The 25,992-nt window shown below is 29.8% G+C and overlaps 1 protein-coding gene across 2 annotated transcripts in view; it reads left to right on the plus strand.

The window, feature by feature from the left end:
• Positions 1-23,682, plus strand: part of LOC142329606 (2-(3-amino-3-carboxypropyl)histidine synthase subunit 2-like) — a 50,239-nt gene extending 26,557 nt beyond the window's left edge. Inside the window, exons 2-9 of one of the 2 annotated variants that reach the window (XM_075374325.1) lie at positions 4,289-4,424; positions 6,078-6,190; positions 8,395-8,621; positions 11,707-11,943; positions 14,162-14,415; positions 17,353-17,512; positions 21,561-21,747; positions 23,196-23,682. In XM_075374325.1, the coding sequence (XP_075230440.1) occupies positions 4,289-4,424; positions 6,078-6,190; positions 8,395-8,621; positions 11,707-11,943; positions 14,162-14,415; positions 17,353-17,512; positions 21,561-21,747; positions 23,196-23,313 (1,432 nt within the window). In that variant the 3' untranslated portion in view covers positions 23,314-23,682. Of the gene's footprint in view, positions 1-3,724; positions 4,425-6,077; positions 6,191-8,394; positions 8,622-11,706; positions 11,944-14,161; positions 14,416-17,352; positions 17,513-21,560; positions 21,748-23,195 lie in introns of those variants that run through there. The other variant, XM_075374326.1, reaches the window with a different exon arrangement.
• The last annotated feature ends 2,310 nt before the right edge of the window (positions 23,683-25,992 follow it).

The following is a 25,992-nucleotide window of genomic DNA, read 5'->3' on the forward strand; positions in this document are numbered from 1 at the left end:
TTATAAATTTTAATTGTTAATTAAAAAGCTTATTTTTATATTATGCCCTCATATCTAAATTATTTAGGGTATTATTTCTGTTATTATTATCATTACTATCAATTAGAAAAGACTGACATAGTTCTAATGAATGAACTAAATAAGGAATGCCCTAAATTACTTTTTTGTTTGAGGGCGTTTCCAGGATTATGTATGAAATAATAATTTTCTTTGATCCGTTTTTCTTTATTTACTAACAAATCAGTTCAGTATGTATAATGTATATTTTTTTATGCATAATTATTATAAAATAATGGCTTCAGTCAAAATGAATTTTATAGGCTATAGTACATAATAATGGCATTAATAATAATATTATAATAACAATGATGATAATGATAATAATTGTCCATTTATTGTAAAATCTTATGTATTTTGTATCTATCATTAGAAATATGTAATAATAATAATAATAATGTTATTTATATTTTATATTCATATGATAGTGTAATGTAACGTATTGCTACACCTTTCAAAGGTTTTTTTACACAGTGTTAAACTTCATACAAACTGTTAATAAATTCATTATAGATTTTTTTATATGATTTCATTTTATTATTTTTAAATATTAAACAATGCATTTTTAAATTTGATTTGCGGTTAATTTTTTATGTGTAACAATATTTTTATGGTAAATTAATGTATAACATTTTTTTTGTGTTGTTTTTTTTAAAATTATTTCTCTTGAACTATCTAAATGAAAAAAATATATACTTAATATTTATTACTTTTCCCTAATTGTTGTATTATTACTAAATATAATAATTTAATTAAAATAATAATTGTCATATACTAAGCCAATAAATATATTATGTATGATCTAATAAATTTGATATTTTCAAACCGTTGCTATAATATAGCTGTGAGCTGTAACTGATTGGCTAGTTTGTTAAGTTTTAACATTGTGTTATGTAACTATCCCTACAACTCCTTCCTTGTAAGAAATAAAAATGCGGTGTCTTATAAATAAATAAAATATATATAATATATGAATGATGATGTTTATTATTATGTTATTGTTTTGATTTATCCTTCTGTTAAATTTTTCGTTCTAAATAAAATGAGATGCGTGTGGTTTAATTAATAATTTTGTTTACCTTTTCTCCTCACGTGACAGAAAGTCAGAAAATATAGTTAGTGAAATTTTTCCTTGCCCCAATATCTTTTCTTTGTTGAAGATAAGTTACTATAAAACTCATTTTTAAATACAAGATGATGATTTCAGCCATTTACTTTCAATGGGCTACATAAACCATAAAAAGTTAGTTCTCTCATATATTTAGACAAAAAAATCTTTACAGACACAGTAGTGACTTAGTGAAACCATGAGTACTCTTCCACATTTCAGGTCTTTTCTTCTCACCTGTGTACAGAGGTTCATAAGCCTTACATAGACTTAAGAGTTTGATGATCAGACACCCAATCAATGTGAACAAGTCCTCAGAAATAAAAAAAAAGGCATTACTTTGAATTTAGATTGCTTTTTGTGCTTTCTTTTTTCTTTGTGAATTGGGACTCTGCTACCTGGATGGACTGTCGCTTTAATTTAATTTCTGAACTGTATTAAAAAATTATCATTTTAAATGTTTTTAAGAATGTCAACACAAATGTCTCCTCAAATTTCACTCTGTTTAGGAGAGAGGAAGCAAAGCATGATCTTCCCACACTGTTTTTTCATTATCTTCAACAATGACAGAAAAGAAATTCAATTTCCATTCTTAAGTTCAGTTGTGAATGTGCAAGTTAATCAGATTTAGAGTTATACTATACGAGTCTCAGTTATGTCGAATTTGTAAAGAGGCACTTGAATATTGAAACGAGCAACTATTTAATAAGTTGGCTGTTCAAAGTGGCAGCTGAGGCCAAATTTCAACCTATAATTAGTTTGAAAAGAATCGTTTCAGTTTCCCAGGAGGTGGAAAAATTCTCTTGTGATCAGTAGGGTTGGAGAAATGTTTTCATGGATTTTGTAGAAAGATAGTAATATTCTATTCAGTTTGGATACTGTCCATACATTCTGGCTACATCTACACTATAGGTGCTAAAAAAAAGGCTCCCTTAAATTTGTATTAATCACAAATGCATTCATTTCAATAAATCAAATGTATCAGATAAATGAATGAGGTAGGCTTACATATTTGTAGCACAATAGCTGATTATCATTCTTGATTGTAGTGTAACATGAGTTATATGTTCATATTTAATCAATACCTCTAAAAACTCTATTATAGTTTTGGAAGTGAATAATTCAAAGTATATTGTAAAGTGTGATGGGACATCAGTCTCACTATAAGCCACCTTTATAAATAACATTTTTTAAGAACACAAGTTTGAAGTACTCAAAATTATGTTTTGTTTTTGTGATGGACAGTTTCAGTAAGTCTATTATTAATGAAATAACTATTTAGGCTGTTGGTCAAAGGTTAGTAGCCTCCTCTTGCTGGTCCGCAGCATTATTATTACAAAGTAATATTATGTATTTAAAAAATCATCGAAAAACCTGTTACTTTTACAACGTCTCGCCCAACCCCCAAGTTTTTCTTTTTCCTTTCTACTACAGGTAAAATGCGTACTGAAAATCTAATTCCATTCCGTCCAGATGTTTTATTGTACGGATCGGGTGATTTTTTTTTTATTCTGCTCTGAATGAACCGATCACATAAGTCTTCAAGCGAGTAATAACCTTGCAAATTTCCTCAATTAAGGAATAAATTAGGATTTTTTTAAGATTCTCAGAGAAGACTCTAGTTTGAGGTCCGATGACGAATATGTGGGTCATTCTGAACAGAATAAAAAAAAATTAGCCCAATCCGTCTACTAGAACGACCAGATGGCCAGTCCAATTTTTTTTAATATACAAGATGGAAAAAAATACTAATGTGCGCTACAACCATGTTTTCATAATTTTAATTTATTACAGAATTGTGAAAGAAAAATTTTCTAGTAAAGGTGATGGGAATTTCAACAGCTGTTTTTAAAGGTCGAGGCTTACATTAAACACCTTGCACTGGTTAGTTATGTTTTGGTAAAGAACACTGTAAACCTATTGTACGCTATTTTTACAGATGATAGGGATTACCAACAATTGGGATGTAATTACATCAATCTCCATAATCTTTTTTTCAATCACATTGTGAATTAAAACTATGAAAATTTGTACGAACCGTGAAAAAATACTGTTGACACAGTTCGACTGAAAAATACCTACTTTACGGAGAACCAAATAATTATCTTCTGCTTTAAATGGCTGTCATACTGAAACCGTTGGTCGAAAAAAAAACTTATTTAAACTACAGGTCAAACTGTGCTTTGAACTATTAGTAAGCATTAGTTTTTTTCTAATCTGAAAGTTGGATTTTATGGAAATATGAGAGAAATAGGATATATTTTATCTATAATTTTCCAAAATCCTTTATATCTTGAAATAAATTGAAACTCTTAAGAATAAAACATAAGTGAGCAAGGAAAGTGGAAGTAAAACTCCACAATGATGTAAAACTCATTCTTTCCGTCAAGTGGTTTGTAAGATTATTCAAATACAAGCTTTACTTTCGTACCGAATATTATAGGAGCGTACTGCTGGCTCTACACATGCGTATGTTTTTTCTAATGGTCATCTACCCTGTAGCACAACAAATAATTATAGATACCGATATTTAGTTATTTATTACTGAATTAATTGGAATGTACAGTCAGAAGTTCTACAAGAATAGTCCGTCCTGAGTTTCTTGGTTACCCCACTGATCTTGGAGAACTGAACTATTTATTGATGTTGCTTAGTAGATCGTTTAAATCTGGTAGATTGTGAACAGCACAGTTTAATATAAATCTTGTTGAAAAGTGGTTACTTGTGTTTGAGTAGTTTCGATTTATAATTCTTGAACATAAAAACATTTTGGGAAATTATTCATAGTTATTAGTATTTACTCGAAAATAATGTTTATCTTTAATTATAGATTATTGTTATAATTCTTGTGTAATTTTTTTTTATTGGCATAATGGCTTCCACTTGGTGATAAGAATCAAATTTATTAGTTCTTGCATATTGAAAGCAAGCACCGAATTTTTGTTGCTGTAATTTTATGTACTTTTGTTATTTTAATAATAAAATCTGTGTTAGATTCACGGCAAAATTGTGTTTTTCTCATTACGTCTTAAGACATTTTAACAGTAATAAGTTAATGTATTGAAAAGTGTGTTTTAACTGTTCACTGAATTACTGTTATTTTTTTAACATGTCCGGATTTAGTACTAGAAGCGAAGAGGCGATTGAAAGAAAAGTGGATGTTATGTTGCCAGACATTTGTAGTTCGGAAAATGAGTTAATAGAAAAGTATGATTTAGATGAATGTGTTAAGTGGATAACGGATAACAATTTAGAAAAGGTAGGTGGATTTAAATTATTTTTCCATCTGTAATCAATGGTTGTGAATTCTATTAGCATTTAGACTCTGTTATTTAATTTTTTTTTCTGTCAATAAGTTCAGCTGCAGTTGCTACAGTTGGTTAGTATTCATATCATTTGATATACTGCAAACTTTCTCATGTATACTATTTAATGTTGTGAGTGTTTCAAGTGATTTAAAATTAATAGTGCCACTTCTGTACCTTAATAGATCAGATTAAAATATCTATCAATCAGATTACACATTGAGTATTTGTTGAAGTTAAATTCTAGATATGCTTAGAATCAGAAAAACAGAAGATCTAAATTTTAGAAAATAAATTTGCAGTTTTATCAGTACTCTAGTTAATTAGTAATTAGTTTTTGAGTTATAGTAATGTGTTGAGATGCTAATTCGGTTCTATGGAGAGAGATTAGGGTTAAGGTTAAGGTTGGAGTTTTGTGGAGAGAGGAATAAACTATAAACTAACCTTAGTAGACTCAGAGTTGGATTCAAGAGTCACCTGTTAATGGTTGTAAGGTGACTGTCATCATATGACTACTAGCATGAATGGAACATGTAGTATAGTCTCTCTCTGTAGTGACCACATTTCCATTTAAACATAAATTCGCTCAAATGTCCTAAACATAAATTCGGTTAGGTGCCCTACAAGATGGTGTTAAGTATTGCCAAACCTTGGTAATTTATCCCTAAACTCCCCCCCCCCACAAAAGGTGTAACCTTAACTCTTACCTTAAACTTAACTTCTTTCCACAGAATGGAGTAGCAACTGAACAGGTCTCCATAACTCACAAAACTTATAGTTAATTGTCTATAGTATTGATGATTAACTTTAATCTTGCATGGGTCACCTGCTGTTAAAACCCGCTTTCTGACATTTAGATCTTGCATTTTTTGACCCTAATTATATCTACTATGGTATATTAAGTATGAACAAATGCATTAATCAACTTTTATATGTAGCATTATTTCAGCACACAACATACGCAGTTGCACTAAATGATGATAAATAAATCAAAAGTGGCAGATAGTGTAGATGTTTACCATGCAGGTTCAAAAGTGTTCAAGTTCTCTGCCAAAGAGCTCGCAGCTACTATGCTTTCTTTAAGATATAGAAACACTAGCTCCTTATTTGGTATAGCAAACACATGTACATGCATCACACAGTGTTGTAGATGTAGATTTATTGTTTAAATTTTTTATGTTTTAACTCTAGAAGTTACTGTCTTAAACTCTCCAATGTTTATGTGCTTTTTGAACTATCACTGTAACAGTCTGGCCCTTATACTTTTACATCTTTACATTAATTTGTTTTCTTCTTAGTACACCAAATCAGAGAATGGTTTTAAAAATGAGTTCCATTTAAAGTTCTGTGATAAAAAAATTTAATTTGTATTAGCCTGAATTCCACTTATGGTCACGTACATTTTTTACTTTATCACTTTTCCAAGTGTACTGTGATAAAATTGAACTTGTGTTGAGATGATACGGGATACTATAAACAGGCATTTCAGTTGATTAGTATTCATCTGATAGTGAGGATTTCTAAATAATACCTTTTTTTATTTTTTTATTTTTTTATAAAGAAATTAATAACTACAACCTTTTAGTTAATTTTCACTTTTTGAACAGGTATGTTTACAGTTTCCTGATTCTCTTCTTTGTGATTCTGTTGAAGTGTCTTTATGGCTTGAAAAACAAATCTGCAGGAAGTTGTATATCTTAGGTGATACTTCATATGGCAGGTAAATTTATTAAAAAAATATTATAATGATGCTGAGTGTTCTAAATATAATACAATAAACTTTTTTGCTAAAATATTTATCAAAATAAAATTTTCCGTAGATGTTTGTAATCTAGTGTTTTAAGTCATTCATAATTGTTAGCATTCCCAATAATTTGTACATTGTACATATAAATTCTTAATTAATTGCAGAGTTAGTGATTTATATAAAAAAAAAATGTATGAGTTTTCTATAATTTTATGAATAAATAATAGAACTCAAAATAAGTGTAAAGCCCTTTGTAATTTTTCCAAAATTTACTTCTTGTTTAAAAATGCTATCTAATAGTCATTCAACTGGGAGTTCTTTAACTCTGTGGCAAAACAGTTTACTTTCTCTTGACTATTAATGATTTTTATTGTTTAGTTGAAATGTGTATCATATCAAGCTAATTTTATGTTAAGCTAAATGTTCATTTCTGTCAAGCAATTTTATATTTCTATTGTGGTAGTCTCATCACATTTTAATAACTTTGTGTGTACAAAGTAAAATTAGGTACTTACATATTAACACCACTGCAGCTACAGCTTTATTTAAAAACAAAGTAGTCAATCGGATACGTAAGTATCCGATTTTAGTACGTAAGTACCTAAAATTAATTATAAACAATAAAAAATAGTGAGCACTATCCAGATGTTGAACCAGCCTCTTTCATCCATTATTTTGTTCTAGCAACTGGTGTGTAATGGCGACTAAGTTTACCAAGTAAATATATGTAGTGTGTGTAGATGTTAATAATAATGTATATTTAGCTATCTGGCTATTATTCTGTGGACATGATTTATATTTTTCTTATTTTATTTCATAGCTGTCATTGTTAATACAATAATTTCTTTTTTTTTTTTGCTATATTGTATAAGGTGTGACAAATAATTAAGAAAAATTGCTTAAGAATAGACTGGTACTATGTAGACACTCTTACACAGGAAATAGATGTGTAAATGCCCCCTTGGTTTTAACACAGTATTTTTGTTGCCTTCTGAAATAAATTCTCATTCAGTAATCAACATACCCTCTCATCACATTTTTGTTGGAGTGTTATCACCATTTTGAATAGCCCTCTTTCATGAGGTTGAAAAAATGAAGTTTGCGAGGTGCCAGATGAGATTGCTAGGGAGATGCTGCTATACCACATCAACTGCCACTATATGTGCTATATCACATCCATTTGAAAATCTATGATAGGTATTTATTGACACTTAAAAATACAATGCCTTTAGCTGGCCATCCATCTTAAATTGACTTTCTTCTGAGAGTCTCTTCACCATTTTCAGATATACTACTGCATTAATTTCATTGTCAGTGAGTCCGTATTTAGTGCATACACCATCTTAGTTATAAAAGAAAATTGTTCTGCATCATCTTTCTGACAGAGGAAATTGTTCAACACTCTTTCATATGAAGATGGGAATAATATATCAACTGAATTTCATTTCATTTTTAATAAGAAATGATTAATCCAGCAATAACCTACATTGATGGAGGTGATTGTTTTCATCATGATATTTTTTTGCCATACCAATATAAAAAAAACTGCTTAAAAATATTGTTATTTGTGTTAAGTTGGCAATAAGCTATGTTGCTAATTAAAACACTCATCTCAGTATTGAAGATAATCATGGGTGGTGTAGTTTGCACTTCCATGTGCATTGTTGTCAATGTCAATGTGCCTACTATTGAATGGAACTCATCAGTTTGCAATCATGACTTATAATTAGTTATGATGTCACTATATATTTCAAGTAAATGGGAATTAATTTCTAATGGAAGTTAAATATTTTGGCCATAAAAAACAAGTAAAAAACAAGACTTTCAAATTGGTTGCTACTTTTTTTTATTGATGAACATGCTACTTTTATGATAACCATACAAGCAAATAAAATATTGGGCAAATAAAATTATATTCCTTGAAAGGGGATGTGATTTTGCTGTTTAATATCTCTTATGATCAAGTAATTATGATAAATGTGATTAAATTTTTGATTTCCCCATCTTATTTTTATTGTATATTTTTCATATAGCTAATTTTTAAAGACTGTGCTACTTATAGTGATATAACGTAATTTATTTTCAACATACATCATTGTGGACTCCTGTTGAGAATGTTGTCTAATTGAAGTTGTGTAATTATTTTCTAATTGATAATCATTTTTGTTTCTTTGCAGTTGTTGTGTTGATGAAGTAGCAGCTGAACATATAAATGCAGATGGTATTATACATTTTGGACATACTTGTTTAAGTCCTACAGTTCGATTACCAGTGTTTTATGTATTTCCAAAATATTCTCTTGATGTTACAAAATGTGTATCGATTATAAGACAACATTGTTCTGCTGTGGAATCTCCGTTTGTTTTAGTTTTAGTCTTTGATGTTGGTTATAGCCATCATATGAGTAAGTTTTTTTTAATTAATTTTGTGTGCGATTAGTCTTCATATTTTAATAGAAATATCTGTTTGATATAATGAAATATTAAGACACTTGAGAAATAGATTATAGTGAATTTATAAATTTATTTATAATAATTTCTCTCAAGGGTATTGGTGTTTATTTTTCAATTTTTAATGAAATTATAAATGAAAAAAACATTTGACTTTACGTGTGTTTTATAGTTTTTTGGATAATTATGATGAGGTTGTCCAAAAGGTTCACAAATTTTTTTTATAAATTTTTTAGATATATTTATAACAGAGTAAGGTTTGTAAAGCCAGCCATGTAAAATGGCAGCATTTCATGACTGTGTTGTTGAGGCAGGGAGAACAACCTTGCCTTGGATTGGTGGACTGGTTTTCAATGTGCATTTGCCATGAAAGCATATTATAAAAACGGTGACAGCACATGCTGCTTACAGGGAATTTCAGTATCACTACAATTTAGAAAGTCATGATTGTGCTCTGTCTTGCCATACGATTAATACAGAGGTTGAGAATTTTGAGGAGACTGGTTCAACTTTAAAGAAGAAACCATTAGGAGCTCCATAAACTCTGAGAACTTCAGAGAATATTGAAGCTGTTTGGATTTCGTTCACAATAAGTCTCAATGTTTTGCTCATAAACATTATCAGCTTTGTACCTTGACAAGACAACCACTCCATGAAGAATCCATCAGGACTTACAGTTCCATACAAAATGCAAATTGTGGCACAGTTAAAACCAATGGACCTTTTGGTATGACTGCAGTTTTGTGAAAAATGATGAAAAAGATCAATGACTACCCTAGTTTCATTGAAAATTTGTAGATGTGGGACAAAGTGCATTTCCATGTTAATGGATATGTCAACAAACAAAAATGATATTGATCCCCTAATAATCTTAAATTACATTACGTAGCTCATAAGTCTTTACATAGCTTTAAGGTTACCATTTGGTGTGTTTTATCTGATGCGGCTTGATGGGGTTCATATTTCTTTAAAGATGTGGGAGAATATTCAATGACTGTGAATATTCTCCCACAGTATTTAAACATACAAAGTATGTTTAAATACTTGAATTCTCTGTGCCAGAACAACTCAAAAACTTCCCTGAAACGGATATCTGTGGTTCCAGCAAGATGGTGCCGTGGCCCATACTGCAAGAACATCAGTGATAACCATTCGACAGTTCTTTGGTGACCATGTAATCCCACCACCAACTCGATAATATTTTCAAAAATTGAAAATTGTTATTTCAGCCTTAATGGGGTATATATTGTTTTAATTTTCAACAATAAAACTTGCAAAAATATTTATCATTGGTGATAGTTATTTCAAAATTTCTTGTTTTTCCTGATCCACCTTTATATGCAAAAATAAATTAAAAAAACATTTAGTTTACTGTATACTAGATAAATCAGAATTGTAATGGAAAAAAGGCCTTATTCCAATTTCTCCATATTTTTAAGTTCTGTTACTCTTTACATTGAAATTTTGAGTAGAAACAACATTACCTTTAATACCTTATGGACCAATTGAAGTTTGTAAACTACAAATTATAAAGATATGTTACTAAAGTAATGGAATGAATAATTTATTCTAAATGACTTTTTGATGTGACAATCAATAATTTTTTGAAACACCAGGACAAGTTAAGAAAAGTTAAATTCTGAGAATTGCCACTGGATTCCAAAAAAAATGGAATTCCTCCTTTTCATGTTTGTTAATCAACATAACAGTGTGTTTTTGTAACAGTAACCATAGTATGTATGGAGTGTATGAAAAGAATATCAATGATTTTAAAGCTATTTAATATCTCTTATCTTAGACTACAATAATGAATTGCATATAAAATGAGAGTAATTCTTTCACAGTTTTTCCCTTCATTTGATCAATGTGAGCACTTTCGTCATGTGGGACACATGCCCAGCTCATAGAAGAGTTTTCCCATACTTTAACTAGCATGTCTGGAGTAATGGAAATGACAGCTGGTTCAATCCTTTCCTCAAATCGGGTAGATTGTAGGTAATAGAGGCATGTACACAAGATCCTAATAAAGTAATCACATGTGATCAGATCAGAAGACCGTGGAGGTTCACAAACAAGCTTTGTCATTGGATCCATGCTGACCGATCCTGTTCACAGTGCTAGTGAGGAGGTGCATCATCTTGTTGCCAGGAAAGAGCCACATACGTAGATATCCAAGTAAGCAAGTTACTTGCTTCAGCTAAAAAAAGGTCGGTTTGTAAACTTAATTTTGGAAAGTCCTTTTCATATTGTAGGAGTACATCAGGATTTTCTGATCTCCAGATATGGTCATTATATGTGTTAATTTTTCTACTAAGATGAAATGTTGACTCATTATTAAACAGAAGACGATCTTCATACTGTAACATTCAGTTACGAAGTCACTGTACACATTGTAGTCTGTAGGCTTCAAAGCTTGCAGTCAGGTTGCTTCAAAACTGTTATAAACAGTTTGGATGCATATGTAAGTGTTTCCTTAAAACATTCCACAGTTTCATCACTGGCATTGCTAGTTCATGGCCGGTCTTCCTAACAGATTTTTTATGACTACCAGGAAAGACTTCCCAATATATTCAACATTTTCTTGAGACACCTTCAGTCCTCCTGTACTCTTCCTTTTACATAAACATCTGGTTGTTTCATACAGATTACACCATCAATGAATGTTATTGTCACTTGAAGGCTCACAATTAAACTTTCTATAAATCCATGTTGAACTGTAACTGGGTTCACATTTAGCAAACTGCAAAACACAGAATAGGGATTCTGTTCAGAGTCACAATCTTTGCTAGTGGCACTGTGAACTGGAAAGCTAGGAGCTAAAATTTATATTTTTTCTCTTTTATTCTAGTCTTAAATCAACATTCTACACCTCGTCCAAAAGATATTGTGTAAAAAATTAAAACCCTTACACATTTTTTTTGTACACCTGGTATATGATTTTGTCTTGTTATACGACTGATTAAATTGGACTACCAGGTCTTTTGCTACATGTGAAAGAGTATTTTATTTTAATATGCGTGTTTGTTTTTGCTTGTTTAGAATTTATTCGTGATGGATTATCTGACTGTGATGTTGTTATGGCTGAACCTATTAAAAATAAAAATCACAGTTGCGCATGCTCAAAGACATGCTGCCTTTTAAGTGGTGGTACAGAACATTCTATTTATAAATTAGGACGTGGTTATTGTCTAGATAATAGTAATGAGTCAAAAGATATCGTGTTTATTGGGCCAAAAGAATCACGATTACTTTATAATTTTCGCATATCGCTAAGCGGTAAGTGTAATTTTATTTTATTGTTAAGGATCCTATATTATTTTACTGTTTGATCCTGGAAAGGACAAATTCCTGGTGGTACTTGTATTCCTCTCCAGGTTGATAATCCTCTCCTTTTTCGTTCTTCCTTTTCTTATCTTTGATCCCATTTCTTCTGGATAGGTTCTGTGAGAATGTGGAGGCAGTACTCAGTGAAGTTGCTGCTTCTTTAATTCTAAACAGTTTGAATCAGTTCATCTTATAACATTCATGTCTTATTCGCTACTTCACCATTACCTTGTTTTTGTTGTCTATATTTAGTTGTTATCTATCCAAGAGTTATTCTTATTTTATTTCATAGCTGTCATTGTTAATACGATAATTTCTTAATTAATTTTTTTTTTGCTACATTGTATAATGTGTGACAAATAATTAAGAAAAATTGCTTAAGAATGGACTGGTACTATGTAGACACTCTTACACACAACACAGTCTTTTTGTTGCTTCTGAAATAAATTTTCATTCAGTAATCAACATACTCTCTCATCACATTTTTGTTGGAGTGATGTCACCATTTTGAATAGCCCTCTTTCATTCAATGTTATTGTAATGTTATTACATTATTTAAAAATTTAAATTAATAATTACTATTAATTTAAACAGATTACTTTTCATTTTCATGTTCCATAATATGTGTTCAACATTTTCAAACAGTTACTAACTAAAGAAAATGTTTGTATTGTTATAGGTATTGTAATTTTTTCTAATTATTGTTTGTTTTCAGTTGAAGAAATGATCAAAATTGTTTTTGAGATCTCATTTACATACCACTTACCATAAAATTTTGAAATATGAATAAAATGTTCAGATATGTTAAGGAAAAACATATATAGGCCTTAAGTATGTCATCCAAACATGTGTCTGTATTTATATTAGGTATAAATTAATATATTGTTTAAAAATCATTATATTGTTTCACATAGAATTACAATCAAATTGTACTAAGCCAATGAGTTTATTTCAAATTGGCATTTTGCAGCTAATAAATGTTTCTCTTATTTTATTGTAATAAGATATTAATAATGTTATATTATTTCTCTAATTAATATCCAATTGAAAAAGAAATTATTTAAATATAAATGATGAATTAAGTAATGCAAACTACCTACCTACCTTCTCTTATTTTATTGTAATAAGATATTAATAATGTTATATTATTTCTCTAATTAATATCCAATTGAAAAAGAAATTATTTAAATATAAATGATGAATTAAGTAATGCAAACTACCTACCTACCTTTTTCCAGTATTAGCTAAACCAATGAATATGTCATTACTTTTCTAAACACTGTACTTTCAAAACTGGACCTTTCTGTGCTACTGGCTTGTTTTGTGTCTGTCATCAAAAGAGGTCAGACCATTGGTAAAAATTTGATTTTAATTTGAGCAAACCTGCTCTAAATAATTTTATTTTTCGAGTTTTTTTTTTGTAAACAAAGTTATTGCCCAACCATAATCCTATACAAACAGACCCAAATTGAGGTAATGGGCTAACTTGATAATGTTTACAAATTGAAACATCATGCTTTTGCTTCAGTTTTGCGTGAAATGCAAAAAAAAATTTGTAAATAAAATGCAATTTTAGTAAATTATAGAAGACAACAGTACAAAAAAATTTACCACTCATTTTCCCAATAAAATTATGAGTATAATTATTTATTTAATTGCTGATGTTCTGAGAACAGTTCATTTGATTTTGGTAAATCAAATATTAAAATAGAATTTAATCTAAAAAGTAAAGATCTATGTAGTTAACTTTATTAATGTTATTCTTGGAACCACGTCTATCTTTCTGAATATGTTTTAGTCAGCGACTCAAAATATCACTTATGAAAAATTACTCTGTAAAATGTAATACATTGTTAGTTTAAGCCTTACTTATCACCTAATAATTAGAGTTACCTCTAAAATTCTTACCTCTATAACCCTTTTCTTAAATTCTATTATTATTTCTAAAAATTCAGATCAACCTATTCTCAGTTGTACTTATTACATTTTGTTCATGTATTCATATGAACTTTTCTGATTTTTTTAAGTAGGTATAATTTGAAATATATCATATGAGCCTTGAATATCCACCATGCATTACTTGCCATCACATGGTTCAAGGAATTTTATCTTAATATAAAGTGAAACTATTGCAAGTGATATATTTGTGTTATTTTGTTTTATTTTACAGGAAATATATATTGTTACTCTGGAAATGGCCAGTTGGAACCTGTTGATATTGGAAAAACTTTGCAGCGTTGTTGGTATTTTATTGAGAAATTGAGAGATGCAAAAACTGTCGGTATAATTGTAGGAACGCTTGGTGTAAATGGGTTTTTAGAAGCAATCAGAAGAGTTTCTACTCTTATAAGAAGAAAAGGGAAAAAATGTTATGTAATTTCAATCGGTAAACCAACTGTAGCAAAATTGGCTAATTTCCCAGAGGTTAGTAATATAAAAATTCTTCTCATCTAAGGTAATTTGTTTATTAAACAAGGCTTTTAATGTTGGCACTTTAGACTTACTCATATTTTTCAGTTTCCAGGATACTAGAAACAAATAGATATTGTCAAGAGGTTCTAATTGTTGCCGAATCATTAGGTTGCAGAAGATGTAATGTACTATCTAATGATAGTAGTTCTAAAATAGTTTAGTGATATTAAAATTGATTCATTTACACTTATAGTAATGTTCAGTGTAAATTTACCTCACAGTTATTTTATAAATTGTGAATTGCATTGTAAAACAGTACACAGATGAATTGATAAATTCTCGCAAGAGCACTCAATAGTTGTTGATAAAGACTGATCTGGCCATCCTATTCACACTGCAACAGAAAAACAGAAGGCGAGTGAACCTCTGGATTTTGTGTCTGAAAACCTACATTACATTAGTCACTGTCATCTGAAGTTTAACCGTATTTAAACATCTGGAATTCTATTGTATTGAGTTTTTAGTTTTCCATTTAAATGTTTCATCCATTTCATGAATTCATAAAAGAATAAGTCTGCAACTTTATGTGCTACATCTGTCATTTGTTGTTCAACCAAAAAAATATTTTTTTTTTTTTAAATGAGAATGATAACTAATTGTTATAGTTATTTCCACCAGTTTAATGGTAAATTCTTCATTGCAAATCAGTTGTTTAATAGCAGATTTTCAAGTCAAAGGTTCTAAGGTTCAAATCTTAGTAAAATTTCCTAGTAATCCTAGTAAAATAGGGTGGATACCAGTGTGTTTTGGTGGTTGGGTTCAATTAATAATCGCACATCTCAGGAAAGGTCGGCCTAAGTCTATAGAACACTACTCCTCATTTATGTCATACTTACCATCCTGATCTCATTGGGACTTGGCTAATTGTTCAATAGTTGAACAGATTGCAACGTACACTTTAGGAAAATAAAAAATAGTTTTGTCCAGTTTTTGCTTTTAACCAGTGTTTCTACATCAAAATAAAATTATCAGTCAAGTACTTGGTAATAGCCATAGATTAACTTCAAAACAGGGTAAAGGTGTTATTTTTCTCTCAAACTCTATGATAAAACAATAGTGTTTATTGCTCACTCTCCCCCCTCTCACTCAAGCATGTGTGCACATGTGCTCACTCACTTATAAACTCATGTGCACGCGCGTACACACACACAATACACTCATACATACAGTTATTTTCTGTATTTTCATGGGATTTTAAAAATGAAACGAATGTCTTAAATTGAAACGTAGTTTACATTTAAATCCCTTTAGGATACCTTTTTTGGTTTCATAGATAAGGTTATACATTGCTAACTGTATATAATAATTTTTTTGAATCTTGTTAATAAATAGCTCGTAATACTTTTATTACTGCTAGTTTTCTGACTGCAAATTTTATTTCTCAAATCTGTCTATGATATAAAAAAATTTATCAGTACTAATAAATGCATAGATTGATAAGTTTGATTAATAAAGATTAAAAATTTTCTATTTAGTTCTTATTCTTTCTAAGACAAAATACCACCTAATTTTGTGGATTGACCAACTCCAAATGAATACCTTTTGTCTTTTATGATTTTAACATAGATTCAAGGGATATAGTAACATGCAAATGTTAACAATCAATCACATACTTGTGAGAAGTGTCTTAATTGATGAGACTGGAAAAATCATGAATGTGCTGTAATGCATGTACTGTCTATTCACCTCAGTTCAAAGTTTTCAACTTACGGCTTGTTTTTGGAATAGTTTTTGAACGTGCCTCATATTATAAACTAACTTTAATCTTAGTTCTTAAAGAGCACTTATTTAAAAATGAAGCAGTAATATCTGGTTTTGTTATTTCTGTCATTAGGAGATATAATACTATATACAAAACTTATAGACAGGATATGAGGATAGTTTAAATATTAATGAAATTAAGTAGTCCTTAAGAAATCTTTTGAAATTAAATGTATATACTTTTTTTAGTTAGGGAATTATTTTGAAAGTAGAATTTAGTAGAAAGCAGAAAAGTATAGATAGCTGCTGCCACATGTATGTGAATCTTATGTAATAATAGCATAAATTTAATTCTTGATGTGATTCTTATTTACTAATCAATCAATTATCCGTTGAGGTACTCCTGAAAAACTTTTGAATCATACCTGTGTCCTCTTTTACTTTGGCTACCTATCTCATCCAATCTTTCTGTTGAAAATTTCTTCTCTCCTAGTTGAAACAAATCTCTTTTGTTATTTCATACTCAAACCTTGTTTACTCCTTTATACAATTAAACCCATTCTGATTTCTACAATATCTTCTATCACTTCATAGTGATCTATATCTAATTTTTACTTCTCTGTTGGCTCTTGCCTGTTACTTAACTTTATTCAACTCCATAATATCTAAATCTTTTGCCATCATTACATCTATTACCTTCTTCCCAATTTTCATGTCGGTTTAAAAATATTTTCTGTTTTAACTCTAAAATCTGTACACCCATTTTGGCTCTTCTCTTTTTTCTTTTCTCCTAGTTTATTTTCATAGTAATTCCAAGTTTTCAAATACTACTCTTCATTTGTGGAAACGAAATGAAGAGATTAAACTCTCTTTTAATCTCTTTCATACATTTTAATTTAGGCAATTATTATGATGAGTTGTTACCCAAAATCATATTTACCTCTACTTCCAGCATAAATAAAAGATTGTAAGACAGATGAAAGTGGAACCACCTGCAGTCCTTTTAGTATCAGAACTGTAAAGACAAGAGTTTGGTGAAGAGAGGCCAGACTGGTCTTTTTTATATAAAGACATAATTGAACTGTTATTTCTCTTAATAGGTGTGGTGCTTATAATAACTTTTTAATCATGCATTTGTACTGAGTTTATTTTTATTTATAATTTGTAAACATATTTTCTTCTCTCTAGATAGAAATGTATGTAATGATATCGTGTCCTGAAGCAGTTCTGGAAAACAAAAAAGACTTCTATCAGCCAGTTGTATCTATAATGGAAGCAGAAATGGCATTGAATGAAGCAAGATCATGGAGTGAAATTTCAACCAGTGATTTTAGAGATGTTATACCAGGTATCGTATCAAAACTAACTGTATTTTGGAAATAATTATTATTTTTAAATAACTTAATCACAAAATATTTCATTCATAAAAGGGCTGATCTCTGTAGTGGAGTGATTTGTCTTTCATCCAGAAGTATTTGTTTCAAGTCCTGGCATGGCATTTTTCACACGCTACAAAAAATTCATCTATTGTTATCATCAGTCAGTATTAGTTATGGATTGCCAACCAGAATAAAATTAATATTGAGAAATTAATTGCTGTTAGGCTTTCTTTCCTTCAAGTCAATTATAGACAATCAACACTATTCATTTTTCCAAGGGAACAAATTATACATATTTAATTATGTTAAAAAACAAAATTATAAAACGAAATGTACTTTTCAATTTTGTGATGAACTTATGTGAGAATTTTAGGAACATCAAGGGATGTCCGTCATGTTTGCATAATATACGAGGCACATTCATAAAGTAAAAGGTTGGTCATTAAAAGAAATAACTTGTGAGACAAATTTTTACTTACACTTTATTTTACTATATATCTATTTCACTTTTCCACATAATCGCCATTCAGTTCTAAACACTTTTCGTAACACTGCACCAGTTTCTTTAACTACTCTGCATAGAAGTTCGCCACCTGAAATTGAACCAGCTGAAAATCGCAGTCTTGAGTTCCTCGTTGTTTTCAAACCGTTGTCCACCAAGCCACATATTCAATTGCAAGAAGAGGAAGTAGTCACTAGGTTGAAGGTCAGGACTATATGGAGGGTGGTTAAAAAAATTCCCAATGAAAATCTTGAATCTTCTTCTTGGTTAAGGTAGCGGTGTGAGGACACATGTTAGTCGTGAAGGAGGATCGTAAAGGAGAACTATGCTGGACTATAGTTTCCATATCATCAATTTTGGATTGCACGTTTCAGTTTGGTGAGAATATTTTGCAGTAAACATCAGCTGTAATTGTTGATCCATATTCCATGAAATCAACCAAAATTGGTTGATTTCGTCCAAAATTTCCCTTTTCGTCCCAAAAAGCAGTAGCAAACATTTTTCAACTAAATACGGAGATAGCTTAAACTTCTTCGGTTTTGGGGAACTTGAATGGCGCCACTGCATTGACTGTTGTTTAGATTCTGTGTTGGTGTAGAATATCCATGTCTCGTCGCCCATAACAGTGTGGGAAAAAAATCATCTCTATCTTGTCAATAGCAATAGTGGTCCAAAATGCTCATCTACTGCACATTCTTTGCTCTTTTGGTTGGTGAGCATTTTCAGTGCCCATCTTGTACATAATTTGTGATATTCAAGCTTTTCTGTGAAATCTTGTAGTTAGAGGTGCTTCTAACATGCGGAAATCGATCAGCTAATCATCAATCACCGATCACATTGCAATTTTCGGTTCACTTGTTCAATGATTTTTGTCGATCTGAATACTGGGCTCTCCACTCTGCTCTTCGTCATGCACATTTGGACAGCCATTTTTTAATATTTTGCAGTGGAGTGTTGTAGCAAGAACTCAGCATTATATTGATATGAAGTCACCTTGATTAATATTTTAAAAATAATCAATAATGATTTAGGTATTAGTATTAAGGTATGATTAAGGTATTATGTATTAATCAGTTATGATTATTGCTTAAGTTATTAGCTACTATGTGTATAAAGTTTGGATAGTTTTTTCCCCTTGGACCCATATCTACAACACAAAGAACAGCAATGATGAAACTGGATTATTTTTTAATTATCATCATCAAAATCTTAAGTTCATTACAGTCTTATTTAATACTTAATTTGTGATATCTACTGAAAAACTAATTGAGCCCTGTAATAAGTAATTGTTTTCCCCAATCCCATCTATATTAAAGAAGTTCCCCTTTAATATGAAAAACTGTGAAAGCAGACATTTATCTGCTTTTAATTCTGTAAACCACTTTATTGGTATCCCAGTCAGTGGTTTCCAGTTTAGAAAGAGTCTAAAAATGTGTTTATCATCATCATCATCATCAACTGGTGTTCTGTGGCAGGATCCTTACACCATCATTGTCTTCATCCATTTTTGTCCTTGATCACCTTCCCCTTCATCACTTTGTAGCTTCTAGTTCACCTTCTTTATTATCTTCATCCTTCTTCTTTCTTGCTTCCTTTCTCTTTTTACTAACTCTTTCAAAGCATTGTCAAGATTCCACTTCTTCTAACCACATGTCCTAACCATTTTCTTTTCTTTTGTACTCTTCTTGCATTAGTGCTCTTTCTTCTTTAATCCTGTTCATTATTTTATCAGTCACCATTTTATCTGTTCATATTTTTTTCCCCATCGTTCTCCATATTCACATCTCAAAAGCTTAAATCAGTCCTTTCTCATCATCTGTGTTTTACTCCCAACAAGACACTCCTTATATAGTAGTTGGCTAACCTCTTCCTTAACTTTTTTAAGTCCAGAATTTCTTCTGCAGTCAAGCGGTGAAAGGTAATGAGAGTGATTTGTGTATTGAATAATTGTTGTAAATATACAACAGTGTGGTTAAGTGTATGTACTTTTTCAAATGTACATAACACTGAGAATTCTCTCTCCATCTAAACTACTTCATAGTCCACTCTATGAGTTGTACTACATTCCTATATCACTGTTGGATCTCTTGATATCATTGTTTGGAAATGTGAGTCCTACTGATAGTTATATTGGGACAGCCTTTGTATATATATAAAATTAATTTATTTTATAAAAAATAAATGTTAAAAAAAACATTGGTGTAATTTATTTGAAAAATTACATATTTAATTACTGTAACTTGCATACACCCTTGCCTTTTGCGTCCTTGCATATAATGGGCACCTGAAAATTAAGGTTTAGTTTTTGGAAAAAAAGGTAAAACGTAAAATTTTCATTTGATTTCTATTTATTTTTTGTGCAATAAAAATAAAATAATAAAATATATATTTTAAAAGTAAATTGTTATTAAATACTACATTATGTAAAAAAATTATGTTACATTGATAAATACTGTAAAAAATATGGAAATACACATAGGCAACATCTGAAACAGAAAAAGAACAAAGAGTTTATTGTAGCAACATCCTACAATCATTTTAAAAGACAAGCAAATTCAAAACTAATACAGTAAATCTGAAGAAGGAGGGGCATGATTTCAGGAGGGGCATGATTCGTCTTCATTTTCCAAACTTCACTTCCAACTAGAAATGCAGTATTTCTTGAAGCTTTACACCACCTAATCATATGAAGTAAGATACCATGCAGTCTAGATCCATTCGCGTATTTATGTCAAACTGTGCTTTTTCAGTCTTTCTGTACTAGTACAGAACTGTAGTTGCCATCCACTTTTAATAAAAATGTTTCAAATGAGCTTGGAAAGGCCAATTAATACAAACATTGAATGGCTGGGGTAGTGACGTCATTCCAGTAGAATACAAACTTGCACTGTTTTACTTTTCTCAAAGTATTATTTTTTCAAATTATCTGTTACATATCCACAGAAACTGTTCCCATCACTGAAAATTTTTAAAATTTTAGAGTGGGTAAAACGTGTGTCCTCTCACACACACATTTTACCCACTCTAAAACTAGCACGTTATTTATCCATTCTTTCTCTTGGCACTTAATGACATCAGGAGGTAATTTTTCACTTTTTGGAAGGGTTTTTCTCTAAAACACAATAAATGGTGGAATTTTTTTTGCTGTCTTCAAGTACTGCCAACATGACTGTACATTGCTGTTTTTTCATAACCACAATTATGTGAACAGTTTTATCACTAACAGCATTAATTGTTAAATCTGGTGGCAAGTCAGTGTAAACTGGGGTCAGCATTTCCTATCTGCCCCATTAAAAAGTTATTTTCTTGTCTTAATTGAATTAAATGTCTTTGAAAGGCCAATGATTTTTCTTCAAATGATGATGAATAATAAATCAAATCAGTGTTATAATAAACAAAAATGCAGAAGTAAACCAAAATGCTTATTGTTGTTAAGAAAATAAGTGTTATTGTATGCGAGTAAACAGTCAGTTAGTAAAGTCTTTTAATTATGTTTTTGTGTTTATATTTTATAGGTGGAAATTATTATGTAGAACTGCCAGAAAGTAATACAAATTTAGATCCTGATGTGTCGTTAGTAAGTAATAAAATTCGTTATAATGTAGATGTTGAGGATATCACAGTTCAATCTGGAGATGATGGCACTATACAATTGCGAGCAGATATGCCACTTGATAAATTATCTTCAAATCTGTCAAACAGGTAAAAAATTGTTGTTTTTTTGTTATTCATTGTCAGTATTTCTTTTAATATTTGACTGGAATTGTGTAAAATTATATCATGTTAGTTAAATTTCATTGAAGGATTTGTGTATGTTTAATGCAATCATATGTGTGCCCTGTAAGGTTATTTTTAAATTGTAGAACTGATTTTTCTTCTCTTATATTTGAGCATATGTATATAAACAAAATGAGATGTCATTTTATTTTTAATTAATGTTAATGATTTTTTTCTAATAAAATACAAAATAGAGACTTAATGATTTAAAAATTAATGTGGCCACTGTTTTGAAATTTGAAGTGATCATTTTTTTTTTTCATTGAGAAGTAAAACAAAAATTCAGTATATTTTGAAATTCTATTACAAAAAAAGGAAGAATATGTGACTCAGGCTGCTAAAAAAATGTTTGATGTTATGTACATGGTGCAGTATAAGTAAATGTGGTATAAAGCTGGTTCAAGAAATTTTCAATCAGGAAATTTTGATGTGAATGATGGACCTTGTGTTGGTAGTGATTTCAGTAAAGAACTAAACATTGATCACAAAACGTTTTAAACCATTTGTTGAAGCTGGTTAAAAAAAAGCCTGATTTTTGGGTGGCACATGATTTTATAATGAAAAATTTAATGGATCGAATTTTCATCTCTGAATTGCTGGTAAAACAAAATGAAATCAAACTATATTTGAAATGGATCATCGTGGGCAACAAAAATAGATCACCTTGGTACTGAAAAGATGATGTGGTTTAAGCAAGGTGAAGTCCGCTATGGAAAAGCCAGGATTGATGCCAAAAAAGAGATGCTGTGTGTATGTGGGATAGGAAAGAAATTGTTTACTATGATTTACTACCACTCGGTCAAATGATTGATTCCTAATCTCTGCTGTCAACAACTGGAAAAATTACACTAAGCAATCAAAATAAGGTGACCAGAATTGATTGATAGGAAAGTTGTTTTCTTTCATCATGACCGTGTCAGATCTAACACACATTATTGGTGATGTATCGAAAATTGAATGAGCTTGGCTGGGAAGTTTTGATGTAACCACTATGTACAGTCTTGATTTTACACTGTCAAGACTACTATTTGTTTGCTCTTAACATACATTTTTAACAGTATAAAGTGTACTTCAAAAGAGTCCTGTGAAACTCAATTATCGCATTTTTTCGTCCAGAAACACGCAGTGATAATATTATGAATTTACCTCAAAAATGGCAAAAGGTGGTTGATCTGTCTTATATTTGGTTTAATCAATTTTATTTGAAGTGTTTATATAGAGAATAAGACCTTGTTTTATTTTTTCATTAAAATATGAAGACATTTTTCCCTACCCTTTATATTTCTGAATGTTTTTTCTTCCTTATTAGCTGAAATTTCAGCAATATATTTTTTAAATGTTTTTATTAATTAACTTTTGCGATTGTTTTTCAGAAGTTGGCAAGGACTTGATCCTTCACTTGGTCAAGTACCAGTTACAAAATCTGTGCCTGGTCGTTCTGGTATTCCTCAAGCTTACAGTGATGAAGTACTTCATTCAGCATCAAAATAAATAACAAATTCTAATTTATAATATGAGTGACTCAGAAAAAGCAGACAAAGTCTTTTACTTATTGGGAAAGTAGGTTTAAAATTTTAATTTTGCATCACTAATTCTTCAGAGAGTTAAAGAATTGAAAAACCTATTTTATTGATTTATTAAATCTTAAATAGCTTAAATGTTGTACCATTTTTTTTTTACATTTTCAAGAATATTAAATTTTTTTTTCATTAAAGTATATTGGCTTGGTTCAACTTTTATAAATCTCATTGTTATAATAACAAATATAGATTTTAATTGTAAAAATGTAATTTATTAAAAAAATTGAAATGTAATAAAAAAATGTAATAAAATGACTAAATATAGTTATTTTTAAATACAGTTTTGATTTTTTTATTATCTCTTAAATTTGTAATATATGTATTATTCTTAACTTCAGCTGTTTGGTTATACAGCATCTGCTGTCTACTAGTTTAGAAATTATTTATATTCTAATTTTTTTTTGTTAAAAAAGATAATGAATAATCTAGTTTGTGAAATGAAAAGGATGAGATTTTAAATACTCAATGCCCGAGTACGATCCAATATATTTGAAATGAGATGTAAGAAATGCTACTCATTTATTTGTATTTAATTAACAACAAAGATATAATTTCACAGGTATTGTAAGTGAAGTTTTCATGCATATTGGGAAAGGATATTTTATTCGTGACTGAGGGAACTATACTGACTAAACTATATACTACAAATAGCTTCTTCTGTGATTGTTTTTTATTTTTTATTAGTTTTAATTTGTTTTTATTAATTTTATTTAATTATTTGTTTTTGTTTTGTGTACTTTATTTTTATTTATTTCATGTGATATATATTTAGCCTTCATAACTATATAATATTCAGTTATTTATTGTAATAAGATAAATGTAGTAATTTAAAAGTTAGATCTTTTAAACACTGTATTATAATGTCCATAGTCCATAATACTGTAATACTTAAAAACATGATCACAATACTTTTTCCGTAATTTGGTATTCAGTTATTTAAATTTCTTTCCGACCATTTCTTTTCATTTATTGATGTCATTTGTATGGTGGAGTCATTTTTTTATATTTGCCCAAATTAATTACATCAATTAATGACTAGCACTAGATAGGGAATCTTGGAGAGCTGCATCAAACCAGTCAAATGACTGAAGACAAAAAAAAAAATTACATCAAATTCAGCTTGATGGTAAGTAGGCGATCTCCAATATTTTATCGCCTTTTTGTTCCAATATCTGATCGAAATAACGTGCCTCATATGTTTAATTTTCAATGGTTCATAAAATTACTAAATTATCTTAAAAAGTCAGCGAAGAAACTCCTTATTCTTTTTAAACCCAAAAAGAGTTCTTTCTACAAATTGTTTGTCCTCTAAGAAAATTATAATTTCTACATTTCTCTACAGTGCGATCATTTTATCACCACATCATTTGTCTTGATCACACTGACATTGAGTAACCATTTTAAAGTTAGTTGATATTTGTGTATGTGTTAGTATGTAGTTAGCTAATCTACCAGTAGGTGGCATCAGCGTACAGTATGCAGTAATGATTTTTGTCTGTACATTTCCTGAATCAAATGAAATGCGAGTATCTCTGTATTATAGTCCATAGTGGAACTATAGTGTATATTGTGATATACATTTTATTACGCATATCGTGATATGCGTAATAAAATGATTTCACATTATATTAATCCATCCATAATAAGGATAATAAATATAGATAGGTGCATTGTTCTTTTCTTTAATCAACCAGTTTCAACTGTCGTGCTGCTCTTTGTTGTGCTAAAAATAATTCTTTAAATGATTTTAACTTTTATGCTTTAAAAATGTATCTCGTTTATAATTAAACTTGTATTAAATAAAATGTTTTCTATAATTGTCTTGTTATAAAATAAAGTTCATTAATTTTACAACATTTATGTTCAAAGTTTAGAATTTAATTGTGTTATGTCGTACTGTTAAAATTCTCCGTTCATGTTTTATATCTAGTGTCTAAAGACCATAATCTTCTAAAATAAGAAGAATTGAAGTTTCAGAATTAATCTGTTTTGAAAGTATCTTCTATGTGGTTTTTTTATCAATGTATTTCTGGTATGTTGTTAACTCCAGAAAGCTAATGTATCGTAAATCTTATGAACAGCAAACATGCTTCCTCCCCTGTGTGTTGAAACAATAGACTTGCTCATCCTGTTACGTTCCTTCAAGCATTAGACACAATAGTCAGTAGCTGTTCAGCTTTCTTGAGTCTGTCCGTTATACTATTTTTTAACTGCCACTTATAAATTTTACAATACATTAGTTATAGTGTTAGGATTTTTTTTTACATTTTAATTTTTAGAGTTTTTTGTTTTCTTTAAAGAGTTTATTTTTTGTTATTGGTGTTTTAAAGTTTTCAAGCTATAAATTGGCTCATTTGATCGGAGATGAATTAATACTGAAGGTAATTGTAGTAATTAAAGTTTTGAAGGTAATGGTTCAGAAAATGAAACTGATGCTTTAGAACATGATTTTTGTTATAAACAGTGACAATTCAAACATGGAACTTAGTTTTGTAGTCACTGACAGAGATTTGGTTAGAAAGTCATCTGGTGAAGAGTGTTCCTCACAACTTGTGAAGCGGATAAGGTATCCTCCCAATGTCATTCTTGT

The sequence above is a fragment of the Lycorma delicatula genome, chromosome 8, assembly GCF_047948215.1.
Source record: "Lycorma delicatula isolate Av1 chromosome 8, ASM4794821v1, whole genome shotgun sequence".
NCBI classification, from domain to species: Eukaryota; Metazoa; Arthropoda; class Insecta; order Hemiptera; family Fulgoridae; genus Lycorma; species Lycorma delicatula.